The 11,470-nt window shown below is 42.1% G+C and overlaps 1 protein-coding gene across 1 annotated transcript; it reads right to left on the bottom strand.

Annotated features, from left to right (window-relative positions):
- Nucleotides 1-841: 841 nt before the first annotated feature.
- Nucleotides 842-10,855, bottom strand: LOC128107943 (granzyme C-like). The gene is made up of 5 exons (XM_052734275.1): nt 10,801-10,855; nt 9,628-9,778; nt 1,998-2,133; nt 1,607-1,867; nt 842-985 (listed from the first exon to the last, which is right to left on the bottom strand). Exons 1-5 carry the CDS (start codon nt 10,853-10,855, stop codon nt 842-844), a joined length of 747 nt encoding a protein of 248 aa, XP_052590235.1.
- Between the last annotated feature and the right edge of the window lie 615 nt (nt 10,856-11,470).

Here is an 11,470-nt window from a genome sequence, read left to right as displayed (position 1 = left end):
AGCTGACTGGGAAGAGCTTCCCTTGGCCTGAGCATGTGGGAGTGGAGTACAGGGTTCTGGAGAGAAACACTGAGGTCCCTGGCTTCCATGGTCCCTGTGTGGTGCAACTTCTGCCCTGGACCTTTGAGAGTTACCTCTCTGCCAGGGCTGAGGCCCTAATGGGAGGAACCACACATGGCTTGGGTTAGAGGAGGTTATAAGAGGTAGGAAAGTGTTCAAAAATGCATGATTGTAAATCATAGAAGTTGTTAGACTCATCTGAGCAGTCATGATGGAGAAGGGCATAGAGCTAGGAGGGTGGAGGAAGCTTCACCCTGTTTCCAGAGGAGGAGAGGATATTGTTCTAAATGTGGAACAGCCCTTACTGAAATATCTGTCATCTTAATGGTGAAGCTGTGGGACAGAGATACTCTGCCCAGGAAGGCCCATCTACAGTGACCTCGGCTGTCTCCCATGTCTCCAGGACCAATGGTGCTTTTCCCTCTTCTTTCTTCCATATGAGACAGAGGAGGAAAAAAGTTCACTCTGGGCCCCAGGACAGGAGACCCCCAGCTCAGCTTTAAGCCTGTCAGAAGGGCAGGCACTGTAGAGTGGGACAAGTAAAAATGAGCTGGCAATGGCCATGCCTGAGCTTGGGAGAGGTGTGTGTATGGTGTTGGGTGAACAGAGAGCAGAAGTGTGCCACTGGATGCCTAGCACAGAGTTGGTCCCTGTGATAGGAAACCAGACTTCTGATTGATCAAAAAGAACTTTATTGATTTGTGGCTTCTGTCCCCGGACAAACTTGGACTCAGCCGTAGAGAGGATGCTGAGTTAGGGAGGGGTCTGGTTTGCTCTGGAGTTAGCTGCGTTTCATCGTTTTCTTTATCCAGGATAGGAAACTTGACACTCTGGTGAAGACTCTTGGTGCTGAACCATCCTCATGTCCATAGGAGACGATGCCTTCAACCACTTTGTTACACAAGAGAGGCCCTCCAGAATCCCCCTGTGAATGGAGAGGAGGCACAGGGAACTGAGCTGTTGTTCACCTTAGTCCCAACCTCCCACTCCTGTCAAGACTGCTCTCAAAGAAGTTTGACTTGTGTGCTCTGCTTGTGGGAGATGAGAGAGCAGGCCTGGGTGTCCCTGGGCTTCCTGCTCTGATTGTGGACAGGGTTACTGCTTCACCTCCCTCCTGAGCCCAGCCTCTGCCCTTTCTCCAGGTCTGTGATCCACTCTCTATTAGGGTGTGTGGGACCCTCATTTCTGGGCCATTATTTAAGAACATGGGGTCAGGTGAGTGGGCCTGAGGTGAGCATGGAAGACAAGACCATGGACAAAAGTGAGTGTCTGCTCTGTGGAGACACCTGCTTGTGTTAATGACACAGGCAGGGACACAGCTTTCTAAAGCCTGGGCCTGGGTGTGAGGAGGACTGTGCAAATCCTGCTTTATACCAGCTGCCTTCACTGAGGCTCCTTGTCAGCTTAGGAGGCCCTAGTTAGTTATTGGTTACTGCTGCTTCCAGGGAGAAAGATCACATAAAGAAGTTCCCTTGATGTTGGTCTCTAGATCCCAGATTGCATTTCCCCTCCCACGGAGCCAGGAGAGGATGAAAATCCAACTTACATAGAAGGAAGCACGCTTGATCTTTGGGTCCCCCACACACAGCTGATTGGCTTTGTTGTAATAACGTGGGTAGTGGGACTCACACAACTGATCCTTCTGTACTGTCAGCTCCACCTCTTGTAGTCTATCTGCATTGGTGCCATTCAGGGCCATCATTCCCCAACCAGCCACAGAGCACACATCCCCTGGCTTCACAGGGACCTTGCGCCAGGGCAACTTGAGGGGCCTCACAGCTTTAGTCATCTTGGCCTTCTTCTCCAGCTGTTGGGGAAGAAAGGAGAGTGTAGCTCATTGACAGCTGAGCTGAAACACCATGAAGCCCAGGACGGAAGGGAGGGAAGGAGAACGTGAGACAGGAGGTATCGCTGAACCAGGATGGGGCAGGTCTCACCTTTAAGAGCATGATATCATTGGACAAGTTCTTATCATTGTAGGCTGGGTGAGCAATGGCTTTTTCCACAGGGATGATCTGCCAGGTCTCCTCCTGTGCCTCGATGTTGTGGACCCCCAGAATTACTGTCATTGAGCTGTAGAGAGCAGAGTAGAGATGAAAGATATGGAGTGAGAGAGGACACAGTCCAGGAGGTGTAAGAAGTATGGTTGGCCGGGTGGGGCTCTAGCTGAGGGGACTTGAGGAGGCAGGAGTGTAGATGTAACCAACCGTCTTATTAAATTAGAAACACAGAACCAATGCAAAGAAGAAAGCCAAGAGGTCAGAATTAAGAGCTTAAAACCTTAGCCTTCCTCTCGAGGTGGTCCTACCTCTCTGAAAGAGACCTACTTCCTGTGTGTCTGTCTTTATAAAGACTTTCCATTCTGCCTTCTCATTGGTTTTAAACCCAACTACATGACTGCCTTGTCACTGCCTGTCTGTACAGACCTCCAGGTCCTCTATGGTTGGTAATGAGATTAAAGATGTGTGTCTCCATGCTGGCTGTATCCTTGAACACACAGTGATCTACCTAGCTCTGCCTACCAAGTTTTGGGATTAAAGGCATGCACCACTAATGCCCAGCTTTCACTATGGCTTGCTAATAGCTCTGACCCCCAGGCAACTTTATTTATTAACATACAAATAAAATCCCATTTCAGTACAAATAAAATATCACCATATTTCCCCTTTTCTATTTTAATAAAAAGAAAAAAGGAAAAAGTTTATAACTAACATAAGAAAAACTATATACAAAAGTACAATAACTATATACAATATATACAAGTAATAAATACCTAAACAATGTCTAGTCCATTTGTATTTGACAAATTCAGAGAAAATAATCCCATTATCTACCTATTTTGGTAAGTCCATAATGTATCTAATTCACTTTCTATCCTAATTAATCTTCAACTATAAGTAACTAATCTTCAACTCTAACTAACTAATCTTCAACTCTAACTAAACTTCAACTCCCTCAGAGACCAAAGAAGGAAGTAATATTACCTAATAAAAAATAAAAACAGGATGTGCATGCAAGCAGCCTCCAAAAAAAATTGTGAGTTGACAGAAACAGCCAGCTGCCTGAACAGTCACCTGAGGTTTCTCTGAAGTGTTGGGGCATCATCTTTAGCTTATAGGCTGAGCGTATTTGACAGACTCATTTGTGAAGTAAGATGTACACAAGGTTAATAGTTTGACCTCACATTGGGTGAGAGCAGTCCATGTACCAGAAACACCTGAATTCCACTAGTGTCCTGTCATGATTCAGGATTTTAAATTCTGGGAATTGTTGATGTTTTTTTAATTCAGCTGTCCATTCTTCTTGGCTATGTGTGTATGTGGCTTCATCTCAGCATCCCGTTCTTCTTCACATCCCTCTATCAAATGCCAGTCTACTATTGAGAGGCGTGAGCTTAGTTACTCTTCAAGAATAACTGTTTCAGCTGTCGTTCCTCTGCACATCAGAAGCCATCGGCCCACTGCCTGTTCAGCTGCCTTCGAAGAAAAGGGCACTGTACCTTTTCCGGATTGCGAAGGCCACTTCAGGGATGGTGCCATATTGTTCTGGCCTCAGAAGATGCCTTTTGATAAAGCCCAAACCACACTTGTTTTGGCAAGAATCAGTAGTCCTTTGTTTCGTGTCCTCTCTATTTCTGGGGGTTTTTGTTACCCCTTTCTGTTTATTTAGCATATCCTTTAGAGTTCTGTTTGATCTTTCTATAACTGCTTGACCTGTAGGATTATATGGTATACCTGTAATATGGTTTATATTGTAATAAGCAAAAAACTGTTTCATTTTAACAGAGACATATGATGGAACATTGTCAGTTTTGATTTGTGTAGGTATGCCCATGATGGCCATAACTTCTAGCAAATGAGTGATTACAGAATCAGCTTTTTCAGAACTCAAAGCAATTGCCCATTGAAATCCTGAATAAGTATCGATGGTGTGGTGTACATATTTCAATTTTCCAAATTCTGCAAAGTGAAACACGTCCATCTGTCAGATTTCATTCCTCTGAGTACCCTTTGGGTTACTTCCTGCTGGTAATGGCGTTTGATTGTAGAAGGAACAAGTAGGACATTTCTTTACTATTTCTTTGGCTTGTTGCCAGGTTATGGAAAAATCCTTTTTTAAATCTTTACTATTGACATGATTTTTTTTATGAAATTCTAAGGCCTCCAGCACATTTCCTATCAATAATTTATCAATCTAATCATTGCCTTGGGCTAGAGGGCCTGGCAGAACAATATGGGATCGGATGTGAGTTATATATAAAGGATGACTCCTTTTTCTGATTGTATCTTGTAATTGAATGAATAGTGAAGCTAATTCTGAAGCATCAGGGATAAATTCTGCAGTCTCAATATGTAATACTACTCTTTCAGCATACTGAGAGTCAGTTACTATGTTGAGAGGTTCTGAAAAATCCATTAATACCAACAGAATAGCATACAATTCTGATTTTGAACTGAATTATAAGGACATTGAACCACTTTACTTAAATTTTCTGATTTGTAACCTGCCTTTCCTTGTTTGTTGGCATCTGTATAAAATGTATGAACTCCAGATATGGGTTTTTCCTGTACAATTCGAGGCAAGATCCAATCAGAATTCTTTATAAGATCAATTCTATCACTTGTGGGATATTTGCTGTTAATTTCTCCCAAATAATTACTGCAAGCTTTTTGCCAAGGTTCACTTTCTGTCCATAATTTTTCAATGTCCTCCTTAGTTAAAGGTATGACAATTTCTGCTGGGTCTATTCCTGCTAATTGACAAAGTCTCAATTTTCCTTTCCAAATCAAGTCAGAGATTTTTTCCACATAAGTTTTTAAATTTTTATTTGGTTTATTTGGTAAAAATATCCATTCCAGTATAATATCTTCCCTCTGCATTAATATTCCTGTTGGAGAATGCCTAGAGGGTAAAATAACCAAAATGCAATCCAGCTTTGGATTAATACCATCTACGTGCCCTTCATGTACTTTCTTTTCTACCATGGCCAATTCTTTCTCAGCTTCAGGTGATAATTCTCTTGGACGATTTAAGTCCTTGTCACCTTCTAAGGTTTTAAACAAATTATTCAGTTCATCATTTTTTACCCTAACAATAGTTCTTAGATGAGAAATGTCTCCAAGTAATCTTTGAAAGTCATTAAGAGTCTGTAGTCGATCTCTCCTAATTTGCACCTTTTGAGGTCTAATTTTTTGTAGCTCTATTTTATATCCTAAATAATTAATAGAATCTCCTCTTTGTATCTTTTCAGGAGCAATTTGTAATCCCCAGCAAGGCAAAATTTTCTTTACTTCTTCAAACATTCTTTCTAAAGTATCTGCATTTGAGTCAGCTAGTAAAATATCATCCATATAATGATAAATTATAGATTTAGGAAATTTTTTATGTACCACTTCCAATGGCTGTTGTACAAAATATTGGTACAGAGTTGAGCTATTCAACATTCCCTGTGGGAGGACCCTCCATTGAAATCTTTTAACCGGTTGAGAATTATTATAAGTAGGCACTGTGAAAGCAAATCTTTCTCTGTCTTTTTCTTGTAAGGGTATTGAAAAGAAACAGTCTTTTAAATCAATAGCTATGAGAGGCCATCCTTTTGGTAACAGAGTAGGCAAAGGAATTCCAGATTGCAAAGAGCCCATTGGCTGAATTACTTTGTTAATTGCTTTAAGGTCTGTTACCATTCTCCATTTACCAGATTTCATTTTAATAACAAATACGGAAGAATTCCAAGGGCTGGTTGATTCTTCAATATGCTGAGCATTTAACTGTTCTTCTACCAGCTCTTCTAAAGCCTGGAGCTTCTCTGTTGTTAAAAGCCATTGCTGAACCCATACAGGCTTGTCTGTTAACCATTTTAAAGGTAGAGCTGTTGATGTTTTTGGAAGATCATCAGTTGTTGTGCTCTGTTTTTGTATAATATGGATGGCTGGTGACCACTCATTAGAATAATATCTTCTAATATTCCTCTCAGAAACATGTGCTAGTTTATGATTTGTTTCTGAGATTGGAGGGATGTTAATCTGAGTATTCCATTGTTGTAACAGATCTCGTCCCTATAAATTCATAGCTTGTTGGCCACATATGGTTTTAATTTTCCTCACTGTCCTTCTGGACCTATACATTCGAGCCATCTTGCACTCTGTTTCACTTGAGATAATGTCCCAATTCCTAACAATTGAACATTTACCTCCTGAAGAGGCCAAGTTGGATGCCAAAATTCTGGTGCAATTATGGTAACGTCCGCACCTGTGTCTACCAGACCAGACAACAAAACACCATTTATTTTTATTGTTAATTTTGGTCTTTGTTCATTAATAGAAGTTTGCCAAAAAATTTCTTTATGTTTTTTCTTGAATTTTTTATTCTCTCTGTTTCATCATCCCAACCAGCATGATTTATTCCAATAGGCATTTGGTTAGTTAGTTGCTTTGAGTAGGGGTTTCCTCTACAACTGCAGGAAAGGTTTGAACTGGATTTGCTGTGGGGGCCTGCCTGAGGCTCCTCTGGGAGTTTCCCAAAGACCACGGCAAAGGATTACCTTGCCTGGCCCTTGTTGATCTACATATGTTGGTCCAGTGTTTTCCCTTACACACCTTCTGCATACTCCAAAAGGAAGGGGCATTCTGTTGCCACTGCTCTTTGAAGAAACATTGTTTCTAGGAATAACCTGTTTACAGTCCCTTTTCAAATGTCCTTGCTTTCCACATCCAAAACATCTAACATTCCTCAAACTTTTTGAAATTGCTTCTCCTACCCACATAGTATCATGGTCATGAGCCTCAACATTAACCATGTCTCTAATCCAATCCTCCAAGGATGCAGATCCTGTCTTTAACAGCCTGATTATTCTTTTGCATGCTAATTATTGCATGCTAATATTGCATGCTAAAATTATTCATTCACATTCTCAAAGGCCAAAGATTCGATTATTATCTGACTAGCTTCTGAATTTGGGACCATTCTCTGTGCTGCTGAAGTTAATGTTTGTAAGAAATCTGTGAAAAATTCTTTTGGGCCCTGTATAACCTTTGTAAATGACTCAGTTTTCTTTCCTGGTTCCTCAACTCTGTCCCATGCATTCAAGGCTGCCGTTCGACATAAAATTAGGGTTTGGACATCATATAAATATTGTGTTTGTACTGAAGCATATTGGCCTTCTCCAATAAGCTGATCCTGGCAGACTTGTGTTTCTTTATCCCTCCATTGTTTTTCTATGTTTTTAGCCTCCTCCCTGAAGCACATTTGCCACTGGAGTTTTTGTCCAGGTTCTAGAACAGCTTGTGCCAGCTCCCGCTAGTCCTGTGGTAGAATCCTATTATATGTTGACCAGGAGTTTAACATTTGTTTTACATATGGGCAATGCATGCCATAAGATACTATTGCCTCCTTAAATCTTCGTAAGTCTAACATTTCAATTGGAATCCAAGTATTTTGTCCATTCTCTTCACCAGGTAGCTGCTGTACAGCTACCAGATAAATAAAGGGTGATTGTGTGAAAACAGGCTTTTTTTCTGTAACCTTATGATCCAATTTTGAAACAACTTCACTGTTAATTTCTTCTGTCTGAATCTGAATTTCTCTATAATTCATTTTAACAGGTTTTTCTAAGACTGTTATCCTAGCACTTAAATTGACTATCTTTTTAAATAGTAAAATGTGGGTAAGAAAAGTAATAACATGCATAATTCGATCAACATTAATCTTCTCATATAGTTGTTCCATTGTCAGACTGCCTAAAATTTCAAACAAAGCCCAATTTTCTTCCAATGTACACATAAAACCCATTTTTTTTTAATGTGGAAAAAAATTCTCTTTTAAATACTTTGCTTTAAAATATCTGATATCTTAATTGACTTACCAAGTCTGCATAGAACAGTAGAAATCTGAGGGAATTTCAAAACAGCCACCTAGTGTCCGAGGTGTGAATCCAGAGAGAGAGAGAGAGAGAGAGAGCGAGAGAGAGAGAGAGCAAGAAAGCGAGGCACAAGTTTTGGCTAAAAGCTTAAATCAGCCACGTGTTCCCGCTTGAGTCAAGTCAAGCCTGGGCTCCGGCTTCCTTAATCTCCAACCTCGTGCATTGGCTTTACAGGCAGGGGCCCTGTTCAGCAGGGCAGGCCTGAGTTGTTTGTAGCACCAGCTTTAAGCAAGTAGCTCCAGCTGTGTGTAACTGCTTGGGGCTACGGACAGTCTGGCCTGAGACCAAGCCGACCTGGGCCAGAGCTAGGGAGCCGGGCCGCCCAGGCCGGAAACTGGACCTGCCGCCAAGCAAAGCCAAGTGGTTTTTAATGGATTCTTGTCACTTTGGGCACCAAATGTAGATGTAACCAACCATCTTATTAAATTAGAAACACAGAACCAATGCAAAGAAGAAAGCCAAGAAGTCAAAATTAAGAGCTAAAAACTTTACCCTTCCTCTCAATGTGGTCCTACCTCTCTGAAAGAGACCTACTTCCTGTGTGTCTGTCTTTATAAAGACTTTCCGTTCTGCCTTCTCATTGGTTGTAAACCCAACCACATGACTGCCTTGTCACTGCCTGTCTGTACAGACCTCCAGGTCTTCTATGGTTGTATTGAGATTAAATATGTGTGTCTCCATGCTGGCTGTATCCTTGAATACACAGAGATCTACCTAACTCTGCCTACCAAGTGCTGGGATTAAAGGCATGTACCACAAATGCCCAGCTTTCGCTATGGCTTGCTAATAGCTCTGACCCCCAGGCAACTTTATTTATTAACATACAAATAAAATCACATTTTAGTACAAATAAAATATCACCATACAGGAGGGCCTCAGGGTTTGACCTGCTGCTCTTTGCTTTTCAAGGACATTAGACTTCTAGAGGATCCCTCTTGTTTCTAGGCAATATTCCAAAGTTTGTACTGACTCCTAATGTGTACTTTCAACTTCAACTTGTAACACAAATCTTAAAAGGTCTTATTAATGAAAAAAAAATCCAGAGCCAGATATTGGGGCAAAAGCTAAAAGATCAGAGAGGCAGAGAGCAAGCTACTAGTTCTTATCCCTGTGAAATCTCCACAAAAAATGAGCGAGTTCCTGTTTCCTCACGCCTTTTATACCTTTCTGTGCACTGCCATATTACTTCCTGGGATTAAAGGCTAGTGTCCTTCCCAAGCAATGACGTAAGGTTTCAAATACTGGAAATAGAGGTGAGTGTGCCACCACTGCCTGGCTGTTTCCAGTGTGGCCTTGAACTCACAGGATCTCTGACTCTGAAGTGACAGGATTAAGGGTGTGTGCCAATACTGTCTGGCCTCTATGTCTAATCTGGCTGGCTCTATCCTCTGATCCCCATATGTTATATATTGGGCTACACGATATATCATCACATCAATCACTGCTTTATTCTGGACAGTGTAGCTGCTTTCTCCTCAAGTGTGCTGCTGGCTCTGACCTCTCACCCTTTGACCTCACAGTGTCCCTGTTTTCAGACTTCCATTTTCACAGTCCTGCCCTCTAGTGTGCTCTCACAGGAGCATCCACAAGTAGAGGATAGAAACACCTGTTGGGGTCTCAGAAAACACAGGCTAGCTGCTTCGCCTCACCTTTCCCAGCAGTGAGCAGCAGTCAGCACAAAGTTGTCTTTCACCAGGAACCCTCCGCAGAGACTGCTATTACCATCAACATCCAGAGATTCAATTAATGTCATGTAGGGGCGGGAGTGGGGCTTGACTTCATGTCCCCCGATGATCTCCTCTGAAAGAAAAGGATAGAATATGGGGTGTCTGGGAGCAGTAGATGAGGTCAGGAGGGAAGATCTAGGGAGAGGTGAGGAGTGAGATGTGCAGTTCCCCAAGACTGTTGTGGACAGAATTCCTTGTACATAGAATAATTTTTTGATTCTAAAGTCACAGAGCCCTTTCCGGAGAAAGGTTTGATGGCACTTGTCCTCCAGCCCCTCCTTTGCAAATACATGGAGGGACCAGCTCTATCTTTATGATGGTAGAGACCCAACAGATATCAGGTGGCTTGCCTTGAGCCTTTCTTTGTTGGTGAGTCTCCCCAACCCCTGTAATCTCTCAGTTGATTTACCTCTAAGCCCTATGGATGATGGTTTTCTAAAATAGGTTTATTCTGATGCCCAATACATCTTGATTCTCAGTAAATGCTTTTGACTGCATCTATGAATGAAATTTACTTAACTGGAGGGCTGCTGGTACAGAGAGGGGGACATTGGAGTAGTGTGCTGGCAAAGATGGGAATAGCCGGGGACCTGCAGAAAGAAGTGGAGAGGCCAACCAAAACAAGACTGCAAATTTAATGGAGTGTGCAATGCTGGCATCTTGTCACCCAGGTCCTCTTTCTGCAGCAGGCTGAGGGTGGAGGTTACAAAATGATGCTAATATTCTTGAGCTGGTGGTCTTACCCAATTGCAGGCTGGTCATTAAAGCTGCTCATTCCATGGGCTCTAGTGAATTTAATGATGTATTTTTTTTTGTAGGTGTAGGTTCTCTGTGATGTCCCTGTGTGAGAATGATCCATTCTCCAGGTGACAAAAAAGCAGGGAGACGCTAGTGCCCTCAAGTCTTCTGAGGTCACAGCCCTTCTTCAGACCTTGTTGAGAATCTAGCCAGGGACAGATTTCCAGGTCTGGGTTGGTATGGGACCTAGGATCAGAAATCTCTGGTTCAGTGCAGGGCAGTTCCTGATTACAGCTGGGCAGAGAGTCTGCAGAGGTGTTATGGGATGGCACATCTGAGACAGGGGTGTTCACTCACCTCCACCAGCTCCAAGCGGCAGAAGAAAGGTCAGGAGAATCAGGACTGGTGGCATCTTCCCAGGAAGGCTGCTCGGGTTGGAGGAGGGCAGAGTAGACACAGTCCTTGAAGGGATGAAGGAGGTCAGTGCTCAGTGACCTCACAGACATTTTAAACCTGTGCACCTCTGCGCTGATTGGCTTCAGGACATAAGGACATTTTATGGTTTGAGGTAAAAATGACACTGTCACCACATTGACATATTATGAGTTAAGCAGTAATAAAACAAAGAGAGTAATGGTATGGAGACTGTGGTTGAGGATGGCCTGAGAACCCAGGAAGTGCACAGTGACTGCACTAAACCAAAAGTTTGGCCTTTCTTATCTCTTACATCCTTTTAATTTGTTTTTCTTTCTTTTCTTTTTCTAAATATAATACTGATAACTAATTAACCCTTAAATAATTATAATACTGCAAACAGACTCATACACTATTTAGTGAACATTGATATTGGGCCCTACTTGACTGGGCAGATTTCCATACATGATCTCATTAACCTCTGGGACTTCTGATCACATTGTGGAGCCATCTGTTGGAATAGTATGGTCAACTAATCTTAACTCATTCTGACTCTCCTCAATTGCTAGAGAGTCACAAAGAAATGTCAAAAACAAGTGTTTGCCTGTGACCA

Source organism: Peromyscus californicus, unplaced genomic scaffold (genome assembly GCF_007827085.1).
Source record: "Peromyscus californicus insignis strain IS unplaced genomic scaffold, ASM782708v3 Scaffold_12__1_contigs__length_115047231, whole genome shotgun sequence".
NCBI lineage: Eukaryota > Metazoa > Chordata > Mammalia > Rodentia > Cricetidae > Peromyscus > Peromyscus californicus.
This window is presented reverse-complemented; position numbering and strand designations above follow the sequence as displayed.